This window comes from Rutidosis leptorrhynchoides, chromosome 1, assembly GCF_046630445.1.
Source record: "Rutidosis leptorrhynchoides isolate AG116_Rl617_1_P2 chromosome 1, CSIRO_AGI_Rlap_v1, whole genome shotgun sequence".
Taxonomy (NCBI): domain Eukaryota; kingdom Viridiplantae; phylum Streptophyta; class Magnoliopsida; order Asterales; family Asteraceae; genus Rutidosis; species Rutidosis leptorrhynchoides.
In genome coordinates, this window is record NC_092333.1 from 16,880,771 (window position 1) to 16,900,170 (window position 19,400).

Sequence of the window (19,400 nt, forward strand, 5' to 3'; positions counted from 1 at the left end):
TACTTGGTTGTTTCAGTTTCGTATACAATTTTCTTACAAACTTAAACAGACTCTTGTTCACGAAATTGATTATTTCATGTACAAAACTGAGATATGGTGATAGTTTTATTAGGTGTATATGTCTGCTATGATTTATGAAACTGATCTTCTATCTACAACTATATATGGACTTATTAATATTAAATTGTTTATTTGGTTTTTACGATAATTCATATATCTACAACTTCATACTTACGGTTATGCGTAAATTGCTTTATAACCAAATTGGCTAACCAAAAGGTGATTCAAGTATTTAATTCGGTAAAATAGATTGCCCATTATTTATATATATATAAAATCTTAATATATAGATCATGATGTTGTATCATAGTAAACTGATAAAACGGGCTTCGGTGTAAGTGCTAAGATTAATATGTTTGTTTATATACACACATGCCAAGATTTCAACTAAATTTGTTTTGACAGCTACTTGTTAAATTATTCTAATTAAATTTGGTTACTAATTATATGGGTGACTAGGATAATATTTAAATACACTATATTTATCTATTATTAATGAATTAGATGATAATGGGTTGTTTGTTAAATTATCTTTATCGTCATCTTATGAGCTAAATATATTAATATTGAATACTCCGTAACGTGAATGTACCCTATTTAGTGCTATCTTAGTGCAGTTGTTGACATCTTAATTATTGGTGATAATTAAATTCAATATTTAACTGTGATATTGATACAATATAAACTGACCAACTCGCGATTATTATTCGGCATATAATATTAGTGTTGTATAATGTTTATTATAATATTCCCTTTTATTAAGTGGTGGAGTAGTTGGTTAAGATTTGTATATTTGTACATGTAAACTTGAATATCTGTACATATTGTTATATAAATGCCAGCTCGAATGCATAATTGATTCAACCATGTAATGTTTTAATGTTTATTGAACATTAATTATTTAATTTGTTGAACGATTTGTTATGCATAATTGATAATGATGATGACCTTTTATGACTTCAAATATATTTGGTGTATGCATCAAGTAGTTGTATATCTATATATCCATAGATATTCTATATGTAAGAAGCGATCTCCATGATATTTTACATATTTGATACGAAATCTTATATTTAATTTATTTTGTTAAATAAGATTGAACCTTATTTAATTTACGTTTATATTAATTATTAATTATAAATTTGGCCTTTTAATTGGCCTTGTAATTTATAATGAGCATTCAAGTGATTATGAGATATGCTATTTTCTTATTGACACTTTTGGGACAATACTACGAATGTCGAATGTGGTTTTTACTCATGTTGTGAAACTTGAAAAGTTCACTGCGGTGAACTTTAAACGTTGGTGGTTAAAGATGTTCTTTTATGTGACCATGATGAACCTTGCGAGGTTCTTGGCTGAAACCACTCCCAAGTTGCTGAAGGGGAACATGATGCTCAAATTGTGAGCGTAGTTCAGATTTGGAATCATTCAGATTACTTGTGGGCAAGTCGATCGTTCTATAACTGGTTTTGAACTATATTTCGATCCGTTTCCAGACAGTATTCGACATTGGTTATAGACTGTCTTCGGGACAGTATTCGGACAGTTTTAGACTGTCGTTAAACTGGATTTAAACTTGTTTGTTTAATAGTTCGGCTTAAACATGTGAGGTTTAATTGTTTTCGTTGAAACAGTTTAGTTTAATCGTTTAGTATAAACCTTTTGGTTTTAACATGTTTGGTTTACATGTTTGTGTTTAAACCTGATTGGTTTAACTGTAGGGTTGAAACCTTTTCGATATACCCGTTTTGAGTTAAAACGATTTTAAGGTGATACCTGTATGGTTACCCATTTGAGTTTAAACCTGTTTGGTTTACTTTCTGGGATCTAAACCTATTTGGTTTACTTGTTTAGGTTGAACCTGCTCGATTTACCTATTTGGTTGAAACCTGATTGGTTTAACCTAGTTGAGTTAAAACATGTTTGGTTTAACTCAGTTTGTTTACGGTAAAGTGAAACTTTTATTTGGGTTGAAAACCCAAATTAATTTAGTTCAGTACATGTAGTACTTGTTGTTTTGTTAACAACTTAGCAACTGAAACAACTTGTTTTGTTGAAACATTTTAATTCAGTTCAAATTTCAGATGTCGCTGAAGTTAACTTGGTTTGTTCTAACATCAAGGAATGGTGAACTTATACCAGGGTTATCCGTCATGTGTGTGTTATCATGAGTCTGCCATTGATGAAATTAATGGCAATGAGATTATTTTTGCGAAAATGAACTCTGCCATGAGTGTGTTGTCCGGGTTGTTGTTGAATAAATTTGGCTTCAAAAGAGAAAAAAAAATATGTTCAAAAGGTCATGTTGACCAAAAGCGAATGTATATTTAAAAGGGTTGTGCCCTATAAATGTGAAACTTGTGTTGAAGCCAAATTAACAAGATCATCTTCGGTTGAACGAATAACCGAACCCTTGATATGGTCCACACCGATGTGTGTGATTTGAAATCCATTCTAACAAGGAATGATAACAAGTACTTCATTACGTTTATCGATGAAGCGCGAAGTACTAATATGTTTACTTGTTAAAGAGTAAAGATAAAGCAATTGACAAGTTTATTGCTTATAAAAATGAAGTTGAGAATCAACTTGAACGGAAAATCAAGGTTGTACGCAATAATAGAGGTGGTGAATATGTTGCACCTTTTTCTGAATTTTGTGCGCAAAATGGCATTAGAAATGAATTTACTGCACCTTATTCACCCCACTCGAATAACACTATTGAACGAAAGAATAGAACCCTGAAAGATATGGTAAATGCCATTTTGGTAAGTTCTGGTGTAAGCCAGTCAATGTGAGGGATGTCATCCTATCGGCAAACTATCTTTTAAATAAGATACCCCAAAGAAAAAGGGATGATACCCCATATGAGTTATGGTGGAAAATAAAATCATCCTATGAGTACCTCAAAGTAGGGGGTGCCTAGCAAAAGTAGTTGTTCCACTACCTAAGGCACAAAAGATAGGATCAAAGACTATTGACTGCATATTTATCGAATGTGCTAAACAAAGTAGTGCTTATCGCTTCCTTGTGCATGAATCCAAGATTTTGGATATACACAAAGGTTCGATAATAGAATCGAGAAACGTTTCATTATTTAAAATGTAATTTCATACATTACAAATGAACGTAAAAGTTCGTCTAGGATAGACGTGAAGGTGTTCAAAATGAGACACCTAATGAGTTAGTTCAAGAGGAACTAGTAGATATGAGGAACTTCCTCGGAAGGATCTCAATGGAGAGATGCTATCAAATATTTATTTTGTGATAATATAATCATTTATGAACCCGAGGGATTTCTAAGGAAAAATTCTATTTATACAAAATTAAAGGAACTTTCTCGATAAATGGCATACACATTATGCTTATAGAGGAACTAATACTGAATGTATGAAAAGATATACATGTTATTTTAAACCCTCTTTAATGGTATATCTAAGGCGTTGTTTAAGTATATGACGTCGATTTTGTCATGATACAAGGGATATGGTATGACATTTCTTGTGAGAAAAGCTATGGAGAATATAAATGATGCGTCTTTTATTCTAATACTTTGAACATTAAGTCTATGGAGTACTAGACTTGAATTTGTTAATGATGATCATCTGCAGAGATCAATTAACAACTAATATTTCATTGTGTTGAATATATTTAAAGACAAAATCAATTTCATTCAGTAATAGAAGGATTTGGTATATTGTGAACATCATTGATGATGTGAATTATTCGCATGTTATGTGAATTATGATATTGAAGATAATTATAAATATAAAGATGTCAATCTTTATTATAATATTATCTTACGTTTTTGAATTACCTAATCAGAATTCAAATATGTAAATATAATTTGAGTGCCAGAACTTTGTTAAGTTTTCTAAATTCGACGTCTCTAGGTCAAACCTAGAATATGACTAAGAATTGCTCAAATGTGCTAAAATATGAATCACAAAGATGTAATCTTATGTTTGGGCATTTGAATACTTCATTGATTAGAATCATATTAGATATATATGATTATGATATCAAGTTGCAAGACATATGGGGAAGCTTTGAGAGGATAAGCAGTGACCCTTGTTAGTTGTGGATAAGCAGTGACCCTTGTTAGTTGTGTAAAATGAACACAATAGCTTGAAAATGTGGGTGTGTCTTGTCTTTTGATATCAAGAGCATGATTTACGATAACATGTTCTAATGAGATGTACTAGATCTGACTTAGCATATGTCGTAAGCAAGCTAAGTAGATACAAGAGTAATCCAACTACATCTCATTAGAGTTGTATGATAAGGTTAATTCAGTGACAGATATCCTTCAGTGATCGAGGGACACTGTGAGGCAATTTGGATATCTGATAAGATGATTCCAGAGCAACAAGTGCGTATGTATTCACACTTAAAGGTGCTGTTATATCGTGGAAATCGTTTAAACAAGCGGTTATTGCTAGATCCATGATGGAATCAGAATTCATCGCTTTAGATAAAGCTGGTGAAAAGGAGAATGACTACGTCAATTCGTTGAGAATATACCAAGATGGCCTAAGCCGGTGTCGGCCATATGTATACGTTGTAATAGCCAATCGGTGATTGGTAGAGCTCATATTACAATGTGTAATGGTAAGATTGACGTGGACATAATAAAGTACGACAACTAATCTCTAGAGAAATTATCATTATTGACTGTGTAAAGTCAAAGGATAATGTTGCGGATCCGCCGACAAAAGGCTTAAGCAGAGAGTTAGTGTGTAAGTCGTGCGTGGGAATGTGACTGAAGCCCATGAAAGGCTAAGTTTATATGAAGGAAAACCTAACTCGGTTGACTGGAGATCCCAAGATCTGAGTTCAATAGGACAACCTACTTATATGAACTGGCGAAGTCACTGTGGGGGAGTTAATTACTAAACTAGCAACCCCTACACCTTTTAAAGATAAAAGGGAGTTTACTAATTAAGAGTAGACTTCCTAGTCCATTCCTAAAAGTGACAAGTAAGATTATAAGCCTATGGCTTTTAATGATTCAACTGAAATAACCATGCATGGTTAATCAGCAGCCATGCTGTGGTGAATCACCTATGTGAGAGAGAAGTGGGGTCGCTTCGAAGGGTATTGTTGGGGCACAATACTTGATAAGCTCTCGCAGAACTAGGCTAATGTTCATGACCATAACGAACATAACTATGAGGACTTGACGTTGTCAGGGAGAGTCTTGTGTGAAGCGTATTGTCGCCTACACAAACGGAAGACGAGTTCAAAGACATCGCCGTCTACTCAGAGCCAGTAGACTAAGTGTGTTTTCATAAGCGAAAGTTCAAAGGGTAACACCTACTTATCGTATGCAAGATTCAACCGCTGAAACATAATCGGAATATTGTTGTTTCTGAGATCAATCTCCATTCATGTGGGGGATTGTTGGAAAAATAGTGTTGAAAAGTGTGTTTTCACCAAAATTTGGACACAATTTAATATATGATAGAGTGTTATATATTAATGACTAGTTAGTGCGTTTTGTAGCCTCTAACGAGAGCTTTACAATGAACTAAAGTGTGTCTAAAACGGAAAAATGGTGAATGAGATATCTGATCTCAAAGTTGAATTGGTACAAAATTGCAAGTGACATAAAGCGGCATCGGCTAAGAATTCTTTTGAATTCTAGTATAACGTTTGAGACTTTGAGTTATGGTATTAATCATTAAACATTTTAAATGATTTTTTAATTATGTTTAATGGCTATTATAATGACTGCAATGATTGGTGAGTAATAGTATTAATCATTTTAAATGACTTTAATGGCTATTATGTTGAGTGTAGTTGTTACAACTCAACTTCTGTTATAAACTATTATGTTGAGTGTAGTTGGTTACAACTCAACTTGTGCTATAAATTGATGCTTTGGTTCCTTGCAAAAACACACCACAAATGGAAACCACAACACACATTCAGGTTTTCCTTTCAATCAAAACAAGCCTCTCGTTCCGATTTTCTTTCAGGCAAGTGTTCAAGTCTGGCAGTACGCTGCTTCAGACCGGTGTACCCTGGGAACAGACGAAGAATCTGTTTAAGGGAATTGTGTCAAACACAAGCCCGGTTAAAACCTCCAATTCGGTTAGATCGTTTTAACTTCCTCTGTTTGATTGATTATATACTTGGTTGTTTCAGTTTCGTATACAATTTTCTTACAGAACTGGCCATATGTTTTTTAAGTGAAACTCATATCATGAATGTATATTTTGTTTTTTTTTACTCAAACTCAGATCGAATATCTACCAAGAGTCCTATTTCAAGACCTCAACCACCGGTCCATTTGCTAGATTTTTTAGGATGAGCGAGTGATCTTAATTTATAAGTCCGGAGGAATAATTTGTACTGTAGTATTGAATGATACAAGTAGGACAACATAATAATTGTCATGTGTGTTACTTTAATTGGATGAAAGATGTAAAAACCAAAGTTTGACTTTCATGGACCATGAATAGAAGGAACGAGATCTTTAAAAAACGCTTCACCGTGAAGAAATCGTTTTTTGGAGTTTTGTTTCTTTTCGGATTTCCGTATTGTTTTTGGGGTTAGCAAGTGGCAGACCACTTATTGGGACCGGTGAATCAATAGTATGACAGGGAGTGCACCCTTTAGAGTTTTGAGGGGCTATTGGTACTACGATTAATTGCGATTATATCTTCTCCTATGGGTTGTCAATTTTTTTCAGCTCTTTTTGAACCGGGTGATATATTTGTTAGTTAAGTATTAAGTATATGAATGATGAATGATAGATGAATAGAAAAATTAAAATTTAGTGTACAACTAATTTTCGAACTATCGCTTCGCGCTGGAAATTCAGTTTTCAATGTATTTTATTGCGTTTAGTTTGTAAAATTATTTCGTGGCAAACGATGATGTCGTTGAAGCGCAACTCGAGTCGAACTAAAAGGTATAACCCGTGAAAGATTTAAATGTTATTGTAAATTAACAATATATGTGCATCTCTGCGTTTCGCTATGAAATTGTCGACTTTAAAAATTTAACGCAAAATCAACGTGTATGAAAAATACCTCAAATATTTTGCGTTTTTAAAAAACGTCCGTTTTGTGTATAGTTAGTGACATTGTGTTCCTAAAATTATTTCGAGTTTAACGATGGTGTCGAAAAAATTTAGCTCGTTGCGAGCGAGAAGATATGATCCGTTGAATATTTGGGTGGAGTTTATTTAAGATTTTTTTATGAAAATGATTACTTGACACTTTAACTCCTGTTTGGGGAGTCGATTTGAATTTTTGAAAAAAGTCTTAGGGGCTTTCTTGGTGAAATCAAATTTAGAAAAAAAAAATGAAAAGTCTAAAATACCCCTATACTATTCATCATTTTTGTTTATTAAGTATATGTATATATACTTTAACCCCTATTTTGGGGGTCGATTTGAATTTTAAAAAAAGTCTGAGGGGCTTTCTTGGTGAAATCAAATTTAGTAAAAAAAAATGAAAAGTCAAAAATGCCCGTACACTATTCATCATTTTTGTCTATTAGATATATGTATATATAATTTGGGCCAAATTTTGGGCCATTATATGGTAAAAAAAAGTTGAATTTTATTAAAAAAATTGGGCCAATTTAAAAAAAAAAAAAAAACACAATGATGCTTATTTTTATTTATATTATATTTTTTGTTAGTTAAATAAATTAAATAATAATAATTAAATAATGATTTAACACTGAACGATTTTCCCTGTTTTGACTTCAGTGTTAAATCCAGTATTAAATTTAACACTGAAATTTAACACTGAACTACTCCTACTGCTCTAAGAGCAGAAGGTATGATCACACCAAAAGAAGATGTCATTGTATCAATGTTATCATTGTCATACTGAAAATTACACTTATGATCACACCAAAAGAAGATGTCATAGTATCAATGTTATCATTGTCATACTGAAAATTACACTTAAATAATACGTACTAGGCGATCGACAAATTAAAATAAGACTCGGATCTACTTATTACTTTAAAAACATCTTAGATTAATTAAAATGATAAATGATAATTTTCTACTCTCTTTTTATAAGATGAGTTTAGGACTTTAGGCTGGTCCCCTCTAGCTAAATAATTTAGCTAAGTCATACCATTAGAAGAATTGAAATAACCTTTCCTTCATAGTGAAGAACCTGATTAAGGTGATGACACATCTTTATTAAATTGTCCAATTGGCATATAAAAACCGACCCACATTTACTCTACAACAACACACAAACACACTCAAGATAAATTCTGCATAAATACTCAGGCAGATGAGTCTTCTCCAGAATGAAATCTACCTATCAAAAACCATACAAGAAAATCAGCATTCCCTTGAATAAATATTATAATTATAATAGTACAACCATAACCCAATTAGTGTAAAGATACCAGTAAATGAACTGGATGTTTAATAATAAGATACAAGAACTCAATGTCTTTTCATTGGAGAATTGGCTGATCTCAAGCCTTAAACTTTCAATCTTTAAAGATCTGCATTTCTGAAATGTAGAATAGGTTGTGGTGTTGTAAGCAGATCTATCTATTGTACCTAGCCATTATAAAAAAGAGGAAGTGTAACAAGTTGAGGTGAATTGATATGGTTAGTTGCAAGGTCGTTCAGACCTCCACCACCATCATTATTATTATTATCTTCTCTAGCTGCTGCTTCTGCACCATTCTGCTTTGCAGTTGCAACCTGTAAGTTAAAACATCTTGTTCACTTTAGCTAAATGTGATTTCATTGCAGTTTTCAACATATTTGAAGCATATTTAGACATAGAAAAGCAATAAAAGAAGTTTTATGGTACTAGTACCCCCAGAAACAACATGTTAAACAAGTAAGACATCAGATCTGGGTAAATATATACTAAAACTACAAAATACATTAAAGGGAACTTCATTTTTGAACCACAGCATCAAATGACACTGAAATAACATATAGGTAAACGAGATCTAATACTTTATGCTAGCTTTTCTATTTTCACAAGATTTACTTTATGCTAGTTTAACTATACTCAAAAGATTTGTACAGGGTTTGCAAATAAATGGCTGTTTATATCCATCTGATTTTGTGATAAGAAAGTCAAATTAATCAGAAGCTTGATATATTCCAAAAAAAAAAAAAAAAAAAAAAAGTTTATATATATATGTCATTTTCGTAGGAACTCATTCAGAAACTTACTTGTTTCTCCAATTCTTCCTTCTCTTCGGTTGATTTTTTTCCCTGTTCACAAAAGTAGTATATCAGATACATTGTACTGAAGGGTTATTGGCCAGATGTTGAGGGTTTAAAGTCCCATTTAGGACAATGTATATATTCGTGGTGATTGTGTGCAAAAAATTTGGCTTTCACGAAAAGAAGATTAGATTCATAGTGTCTTTATTCTGGTTCTTATCATTACACATTTCTTAACAGGGTGAGGAGATACAGTCAATGTACAAAAGGGGAGACATGAAGGTGTGACATATGGATGACCTTGCAATTAACCATATGAATTAACCTCCGCATACAATCAAAGCAATAAGCCGGACTTGATCGATAATCCAGTTATCACTGAACCCCTTTTGTTTGGTTAATTCCTTTTACATTATGACTATACGTCTATACATATATGATCACATACATGGTTGTAAAAGTCCCATGACTAGTCGGTATTTTGAAGTAGTCTGACTATTACCGGACTAGTAACTTTATCGTTTTATTCGTTCAAAGTTGTTAAAGACCAATTTAGTGGGTCAAAGTCAGATTTATTAGCTCAAAGCCAGATTTATTCGGTCAAAATCAGTCGAAGTTAAGATACAGTCAGAGTCAAAGTTGGTCAACGTCAAACTAGTCTCTGGCTTAGCCGATTAGTTTCTACAGAGTCCCGACCTACTAGTCCCCACTAATGGCTTTTACAACCTAGTTCACATATATAAGAATAATTCACTGTTGCAGCTAATCAAGTCGGATTGGACATCATTTGTATGTTCAACTTTAAGTGCTCATCTACTACGTCAGGTTATATTTTACTATCTTTTTGGCAATGCAGTAAGCTGCAAAACGAACATGATACCGAAGGTGTAACAACGCTTCTGGTACAATGCAACACAAACGTGATCATTGGTGCCATATGTACCAATTGCCAATGCAGGCTAAACATGTTTTCAGACCCCTCATGAGTAAGGTACCATATCGGTATGCCCGACTAGTTTCTCCAAAATAAGAATAATATGGTGTATTTCCTAGTCTGAATAGACTCTTTTTGTGTCTACCAATGGAAATCAATTTGACCCTAGATTAAATAAAAAAGGGTCTACTAGAATACTAGCAAGCTATTATCCAGGTGCAGGCTGTTGACAAGGCATGTGCTTTCTATGTTATCCTATAACTTGTTCCAGCTTATACTTAGACCAACCCTTACGGGCGTTAAATCTCCTCGTCAAATCTACGTGGCAGCATACAGGGCATCAATGACTAGTTAGGACGTCAGTCACCAAATCGACGAGCAAAAATGGGATTTGACACCCAATCATATTTTGACACCTCAAATATATATTATTATTTTATTTCTTTTTCACCCAACTCCCAATCATATTTTATCACATCACCCAGAACCTTCCCACCAATACTTGACACTAAACCTTGACACCCCAACAAAAACCCCCAAAACTACAAATTTGCATCCACGTCATAATTACGGTAACGAGTGGTCTTATATTGATGATAGTCAGGTAGTAAACCCCGGGGTATCGGCAGGTCCCGGACCAGTAAGCTACATATAAGCCTAGTGTCGAAGTCAAAATATTGCAGGTATATTGGGTGATTTTTGCTATGTTGTTAGGCATGAATGTTTGATAGGGGTGCTTAGTAGCTTGTTGAGTTGTGCTTGCTTGCTTTTGTATTTTGAGTTGTATGTTTGTAGTTTTGTTTGTTAGTTCATCAATTTGCCTTTGAAAAAAGGTATTTTCGATAAGCAAAGTTGGAACTTCTCAGGAAATGGGTCTGACATGAGTTGAATATACACTAAACATTTGAGAGAGTACTCACAGATACCTCATGAGTATGTACTTCTACATAAATGTAGGGAAACTCGGGAGTTTATGTGCAAAACAATCGAAGTAGAGGCATACCTGTTCTTTTAGGTGTGACATGTATTCCAGCATCAACTGAGTCTGCATCAACCAGAACTATGGTCAAGTTATATCTCTAGTAAACAACCAATAAACAAGTAACATTTCAGCTTTAGTAGAACAAAAGATGACACATGATGGTACATTTTAATTGACTAATATAGTGAAACCTGTAGTTGGATTCTATCGACTTGAAACTGAATATTCAAACACACGGCACATCCAAAATAATACAGATTTTCCAGCATGCAACTACGAAATGTTGTGGGACAATGACAGTTTATGATAGTGAATGCATCATGAATGTTAGATCATCATTTATCATACTAGTGCAAACTTACAAAAGGAATAAAACCAGTCACGGACTCGGTAAATTCCTTTCTGAAATCAACTACACAAAAATGCCCAGATCATAATATCCTTTTGAAACCTAATTCAAGTGTCGCACTATAAGTACTTCGAAACACAGAAGAGAGTAACACTTCACTTAGATGAATTTACGAATGGTCATAACCAATAAACATAACATACGATCCAATTATGCAACCATTAAAGTCTAAACTCTGGTTACTACCACTCTCTAAAGACATCCCGGGTATATGGCAGCATGGTAAAGTTAGACCCCTAACTCTTATGGCGGTGCTTGAGTGCTCCGACCACTCTTTCCCGGTTGAAGTAGTGGTCTAATTTCTTGACATTTGAACTTAGACCCATGAATCGGGCACATAGGCCCAAAAAGTTTAGGGCTAAACATTCAATAGTAAGGGTTGCCAGTTGCTACAGTATGTGCCTACATAAAAGTGTAAACCATAACAGTTGGTAGGCAGTATCCATTTAAGATGGTTGATAGATAACTAATGATCAATTTAACTCGAATCTTATATCTAAGGCACGTAGCTCCTAGCAAAGCAATGTGTAAACCAATTCGATGTCCTCAAGCTGCTTGCCCTACGGTAGAATTTTAAAATACACACATGTAACTTCTTTTGAAGGGGGATAACCCGACTTCTAGACCGTGAACATAGAAACTGACGCGGTCCTAGTGAGCGGGTCATATTATCTTCTACTTAGCGCCAAAGATAAAGTTTGGATTCACGGGTACCCTAGTGTGTGGCAATGCATGCTACACATTGCGCTACCAAAGAATATGAGTTCCAAAAAGCTAACCTGCTTTCCTCCTAAAGGGTCAAAAGGGTCTACTTGAGCATTTAGATTTGTCCAAGGAGAAATCTAACCAAGATCCTTATGAAGATTTAGGCTATGAAGATTTAGGTTATGAAGATTTAGGGTATTCAAATGGATAGATTTCCTCTTTGCGATTCACGAAAATCACTATGATGTAGGCATTAATTCACAATATCTATGAACACTTGCAAAGTAGCTATTTTGTGTTAAAAAAACTTAATAAGCATTTATTACTTGGTCAACGATTAATTAGTCAAACTCAAACTTGATCAACATCCTAGTACTCCCCTAGTTTCCGAGGTAAGCTTCATAGCTCTAATTTAGTAAAGGGCCTTTGATGGATGCCCATTTGTATACGTTGGGTCCTCGAGTTGCCGAGTACTCTCTAAAAATTCCCGACCGAGTACTCTCGAATAACGATTTTTGCAACCTTGGGACAAACAAAATAGTGAAATGATGTTGAGAAGATCGAGTTGTGAATATGTATATTCTATGGTGGAAGAACTTTCATAGCTCTACATGAGTGGCTAAAGTTAATAAATGAATCGCCATTAGTTATCAAAGAAGTAAAGGTATTGATATACCTTATTGCATATGAGTCACTTGAATGCCTTCGGTTTCAAATATCATAACTCCCTTGAGTTTGGCAACTTAGTTAGCTAAGGGAACTTACCCAACCACTAAAGTCTATAGCTATCTAGTAATGACAGGTGACATACATAGTTAATATCCAACTTATGGACCTAGTCCGAATGGGTATTGAGCTTCTAATTAAGTCAATTTCAATAATCTTCTGATAACTATCTTATCTAGTTCATGCTCTTCCGCTCGTATTGACATAAAAAGTGCACTAACTTCAAGCCCATCAGCTAGGTGAAGATGCTAATCCACGACAAGAAATTCAAAAGAACTTATGGCTCACTCCAATTACAAATACACCCTCTATATTTGTGCATTTTTGGTCAAAAAGAAGAGTGAGGAGAAGGTGAACTCGTTAATGCAATCGTAGGTCTGTACTCGTAGTACAGAACTGAGACCTAAACAAGCCACATAAACAAGTCCATGTGTTCAAGTTTTACCGAACAAACGGATGTACACATAAAGACACATGTTCAAGTTCGTTCATTAAGAAAATCATTTTGTTCGTCTTTGGTTATGTTCGCCCATAAAGATGCAGAACAAAAGATATATTGATCATAATCATAATCATAATCATTAAGATAAAACGAAATTGTAAATTCAAGTTAAAAAATTATATAAAATAAAGTATGAATACTGTTATTATTATTTAACCGAATTTAAAAATATTTGACCATTAACAACCCTTAATGAAGGATCGTGATGAAGGTAAATGAACAAACCAAAGATGTATTTTATCCATCCTAATTACACAGACAAAGACCTTTATTAGCATTACAACTCTCGGTCTAATTCTTGTACAAACCTAAATAGAACCATGCACATGCAGTGTCTGTATAATGTGTGATGTTGCTTTGAATTGTGAGACGACCTTTATTAGCATTACAACTCCCAAATGACGAGCTTCGCAAGTAAACAGAAAATTGTAAATCATGTGTCATACAAGCACATAGTTCAAATCTCTCATATCACACGTAGGAGGAAACCCATCACACATAGAAGATTGTCATATGTTCCAAGCTCATATCATGAAAAACAAGGCCATAACTATGACAATGTGGAATTTGTAGACTGGGTTGAGAGCATGTCACAAATTTAGTTGTGGAAAAGGTGTTTGGATACACTTAAGAACCACGACAAACTTCTACTAAACATGGATAATAAATAAATCATACTCCGTATCATCCTAGGAGTTGTAAGTTATCAATCAAATTATTCGTTACCGATAAATTATAACCCAAAAGACATACATAAGTCAGATAAACACAAGTATTGTGAAGGTAACTCAATACCAGCATGTAGAACAATAACAAATAACATCGGACAGTCACCTTTCTCAATCGTGTTTGCGCAAGAGCAGCATCAAGTTCTATTTCTAGTTGTGTCATGTCAGTCACACAGAGATCCTCCTTATTATTCTCTTCAACAAGCCTGTGCAAAGAGTTCGATTTCATAATTGCTTACTTGCTTGATCCATACCAGTGGACCAACTTAATTAATTCCTTCATTTGAAGGACATTTTTCTAATATTATATGGGTTGTCTATTGACTGTTCAGACTATAAGTTACCTGTCCACCATCTGTAAAAGCTCTTTACATGTTTGGAATCTTCTGGACTGCAACAAAAACTCCTGTAGCAAGGGTTTTCAGTGCATCCCAATAAAATCAATAACTCATCACATATGTACTTATCACATTGAATGCATAATAGTTGATTAGCACTGTTATTATTAAGTTGAAGCTTACTAAATCTCCATCAGCCCTTGTAATGTTTCTTTCTCCCTCTTCAAGGCGACTTTGCTCATACCTAGAAAGAATTTGCTCCACACTGAAACAGGGGTGGTTACTAGTGAGAAAATTATCCTCATGCAGCATGCAAATTAAGTGCATGTATTTATTTATCTTTAAGAACATCAATTACAATGCAAAATTCTCAAAAATTTAGTAACATACAATTCTCGAATACTCACACAGTGAATTAAAAGCTGGTAAGCAATCAGTACGTGAATAAACAACAGAAATTAATTAGTCATTAGAGCCTTGTTCATCACTACTTGACTTGTCGTTTTATTAAGCAAGTCTAGAGATGCCTGAAATATATATCTGCACATTGGCTATTTTGCACGAACTAGGCCAATTAGAAGGAAAATTTCATAAGACAGGAGCCAATTCCATGAAGAACGCAAGGAGACCTAAATTCTAAACAAAAGTGTATATGGAAACAGTTTGCATACGCATAAAATCGTATTATCAAACCCTAGAAACTACTATACCAAGTGCACTGAATATAATCATATATACAGCAGCAAACTACAATACTGGAGACATCAATAACATTAACTGTGCATGTTAAAAGCAAAATACACATAAAATTCATGTATCAAACCCTAGAAATACACATAAAATTCATGTATCATCCGAGCAGTACAGTATACATGTATCAATTTTAGATAAACAAAACGTATTACAAAGAATTATAACGAATAACGATGAATAACGCACCTGTTGTTAGTACGACTACTGGAGGATTCGTAAAGCTTGCCGCGGGCGGAGAAAACGATGACGGCGATATCGACGTCGCAGATAACGGAAAGGTGCCGTGCTTTTTTAAACAAACCTGATCTCCGTTTGGGAAACGTAACTTGCCGGCTACTTTTGTCTTCGATCCGTTTCATTTCGAGCTTCTTTCGCCCCATTCTGCCGACACAACTTGTAAACCTAACTTTATGATAGCCAGTGGATTTAAGTTTTTGTGTGTGTATAAATAAAGCCTCTCTGTACCTTTATCTTTACAATTATTATAAATATATTAATATTAATATTATTGAATATATCAAGTTGGTGATAGGAAGTGGTGTAAAAGGAAGAAGCATGATCTGTAATTCTTTGATATTTTTGTGTTAAAAAGAAATTTGTTGACGATGGCCAGTTTCTGCAGAAATTAATCTCTCACATCCGAATTCTTTACACACGTGGTTAAAAAAACACACCGACACAGTTTTCGTAGAGAAAATTATATATATCGTCCCTGAAGTTTATCCTAAATTACGATATGTATCCTTATGTTCTAAAAACCAAATAACTAGGATTCTTGGGGTACCAGTGGATTTATATCATTATATGGTAAGAGTCGGTTTAGAAGGATAAGAATCTTCTCTTATATATATTTATATTAGATATTAGATTTAAGAACTCATGCGTTGCACGGCAGCTCAAAAATATAGTATTCCAATGCGTTAATATTGGTATATGCATGTTTTGTTTAAAATTACAGTACATACTTGGGTGAATCAAATTGTCAGTTGATCAGTGCAACAAGTTTTTTGGGGATGATAAATGTTATCTTCGTCCTTAGGCATTTCAGTATACTTGCATAAATAGAACATGAGTTGTTGATGCAATTAGTTATTGTACATATCATTGAGTGTGTATTTATAAAAATTGGTGTACAGTGTGCATGTCATTTAGTGTATATACAGACATACAGTTAACTATAGGTGCTTCAAAACTTCCTTTTACACAACATTTTGTGTTGTTTTTGATAGTTCCTTTTCATTGTTTAAAATTAGCACCTTTAGTCCCTTTTTAATGTTACTTTAGGCAGAGCAACATATAGCTAGCTGTGACTAAAAACCGATAAACCAACATGTGATTGTCCTTGACTTTATTTATATTCATTACAAAGCACATAGATAACGGGTGTTGTCTTCCCAAAATAGACTTAAGCAAGGTTAATCGACCACCAATCGAAAGAAGTCTAGCAGGTCAATATGACAATCGTACTATAAAATTCTCAACGATAGGAGACCAAGTTAATTTTTTACTATCATAATTTTCTCTGGAATATGTATGTTTGATAACAGTTAATTTTTTTTCTTTTTGATAATTTCAAAGGTTGGAGTTTCTGATTTTTATAGGCATGAGCTCTTACGACCAATGTTGTAAAAACCCTGGATTACTCCTGCTTAATCCCCGACTACTCCTTTTTAAGAGTAGTCCGTTTCGATTTTGAAAAATTCGTTTAATTAATCGGTCAACGTTAGTTGATAAGTCAAAATCGAATTTGCAGATAAAAATCGGTCAAAGTAAAAATTGGTCAACATTAAACATGAATTTAAACTTGAATTATAGTGTTTTTGGATAAAAAGAAAAATTTTCAACAATACATCCAAGCAGGAATAAAATGTATCATGACTTGAAATCTATGTATTGGTGGCCGACTATGAAAACAGACATCTCTTGTTTTGTTGAAAAATGTTATGTTTGTGCGCAAGTGAAAGCGGAACACCAAAAACCATATGGTTCGTTACGTCAGTTACAGATTTCAGATAGGAAATGGGAACATATAACGATGGATTTTGTGACAAAATTATCTAGAACTCTGATAAGACACTATATGATTTGGGTAATAGTTGATCATTTGACCAAGAGTCCTCATTTTCTTGCTACCCGTGAAACAACATCTTTAAGTAAATTGGCTGAGTTATATGTGAAAGAGATTGTGAGTCGACATGGTGTGCCGTTATCGATTGTGTCAGACAAATATTTTAGATTTGTGTCAAATTTCTGGAACGGTCTACAACAGACTCTGGGTACACGTGTTAATTTGAGTACAACTTATCATTCTCAGGAAGATGGTCAAAGTGAAAGAACCATACAAACCTTGGAGGATATGTTAAGGGCGTGTGTATTAGAGTATGGTGGGTCGTGGGATTCACATCTACCGTTGGTTGAATTCGCGTATAATAATTCATATCATTCAAGTATAGGAATTCCGCCTTATGAAATGTTGTACGACCGTCATTGCAGAACTCCAACTTGTTGGTTAGAAGCCGGAGAGAAACAATTTACACGTCCCAAAATTGTTCAGATGACAACTGAGAAAGTTGTTATTGCTCGAGAAAAGTTAAAAGCCGCCAAAGATAGACTGAAAATGTATGCTGATCCGCGTAGACGTCTGGTAACCTTTAGTGTAGGTGATTGTGTGTATCTGAAAGTTTCACAGTGAAAAGGGGTTATCTGATTCGGTAAACGTGGTAAGATTGCACCAAGGTACAGTGGGCCGTTTCTGATCAGTGAGGTTTTGAACGACCAGACAGTTATGTTAGATCTTCCGCCAGAGTTAGCTGGTATTCATAATACCTTCAATCTGTATTACTTACGTAAGTGTAAAGTTGAAGACGAGACGCAAATTGTACCGTTAGTAGATTTGAAGGTTGATTTAAGTAAGAAATTGGTGGAAGAGCCGATTCGTATTGTTGATAGTAAGATAACAAAGTTGAGAAAGAAACAGATTCCGATGGTGTTGATAGAGTGTAAACACAGTTTGGGGTCTAATCTTATGTGGGAGGCAAAAGAGTTGATGAAGTCTCTTTACCCTCATTTGTTCGACCAGGACCAAATTCCAAAGACGGAATCTCTTTAAGGGGGTGGATATTTAACAGACGGAAACTTGGGCTAGAAATAAGAAGACTATTTTTCCCTTAAGTTTGTTTATGTGTTATTATATGCTTTTATTTTAATGATATGTTTATTATTAATTGAGTATGTGGTAAAGACCTATTTGTGACAAGGGTCACAGAACATGTTCATTTGTTTAAATTGAACTTCGTTAGGGCTGCCTAACTTAATACGAAAAATATCAGATAACTGGTAAATATACGGTGTTGTGGGGTATGGGTTTAAACCCCTTAAAGTGAATGATATCTGCTTGATATCTTCATTTTCTAGGACTCTCTCAAATGAAAACTGTGATGACCCGAAAAATTTCGACTAATTTTAAATCAAACTCTCGATACGATTTAATATTTTTGACACGATAAGCAAAGTCTGTAATGTTGAGTCTCAACAATTTTGAACTATTTCATATATTCAATTGACCTTCGACCATTCCCGACGATTCACGAACAACTATTTGTAAATAGATATGTACATATTTAATTTATATATATATATATATATATATATATATATATATATATATATATATATATATATATATATATATATATAAATATATTAATTTGAAATGTTATATGATTCAATTATTATAATTTACTATGTAAAATAAAATATGATATTATAATAATTATTATTTAAAACATAACTATACATAAATAAAGTATATTAAAAATAAATATTAAATAATTGTAATACTCGTTGGACGTTTCGATTATTATTTAGAGAAGTTTAATTCGAACTTATGTGATTTTAAAATAAACGGTGATCCAAAAATGAGTTATATAAATTATAGACTTATTAAAAATGTATTTATGAGCTAATTGTTAAATTTGAACACTTTTCATATTTTACCTGAAATCGGGCGCGGACAGTGAGTTAATTTTTGTTTAATAATTTTAAATAGTTAATGATCAAAATTTATACCATAATGACCAAAATAA

The 19,400-nt window shown here is 33.7% G+C and overlaps 2 protein-coding genes across 6 annotated transcripts; one reads left to right on the plus strand and one right to left on the minus strand.

Annotated features, from left to right (window-relative positions):
* Positions 1-7,990: 7,990 nt before the first annotated feature.
* On the minus strand, positions 7,991-15,843 carry LOC139857090 (agamous-like MADS-box protein AGL27). 5 transcript variants are annotated; one of them, XR_011762340.1, is made up of 8 exons: positions 15,502-15,840; positions 14,746-14,827; positions 14,569-14,630; positions 14,331-14,430; positions 11,176-11,232; positions 9,245-9,286; positions 8,452-8,758; positions 7,991-8,360 (listed from the first exon to the last, which is right to left on the minus strand). XR_011762340.1 is itself a non-coding variant. In XM_071845833.1 (8 exons), the coding sequence occupies exons 1-7, from the start codon at positions 15,693-15,695 to the stop codon at positions 8,612-8,614; spliced, it is 684 nt and encodes a 227-aa protein (XP_071701934.1). In that variant the 5' UTR covers positions 15,696-15,843; the 3' UTR covers positions 7,991-8,356. The 5 variants fall into 5 exon arrangements, 4 of the variants coding, with proteins under 4 accessions (XP_071701934.1, XP_071701927.1, XP_071701918.1 ...); XM_071845833.1 differs by having other exon boundaries at positions 7,991-8,356; positions 8,612-8,758; positions 15,502-15,843; XM_071845826.1 differs by having other exon boundaries at positions 8,612-8,758; positions 15,502-15,843.
* A 1,507-nt stretch (positions 15,844-17,350) lies between these two features.
* On the plus strand, positions 17,351-18,424 carry LOC139843018 (uncharacterized). The gene is made up of 3 exons (XM_071833128.1): positions 17,351-17,591; positions 17,829-17,959; positions 18,041-18,424. Exons 1-3 carry the CDS (start codon positions 17,351-17,353, stop codon positions 18,422-18,424), a joined length of 756 nt encoding a protein of 251 aa, XP_071689229.1.
* The last annotated feature ends 976 nt before the right edge of the window (positions 18,425-19,400 follow it).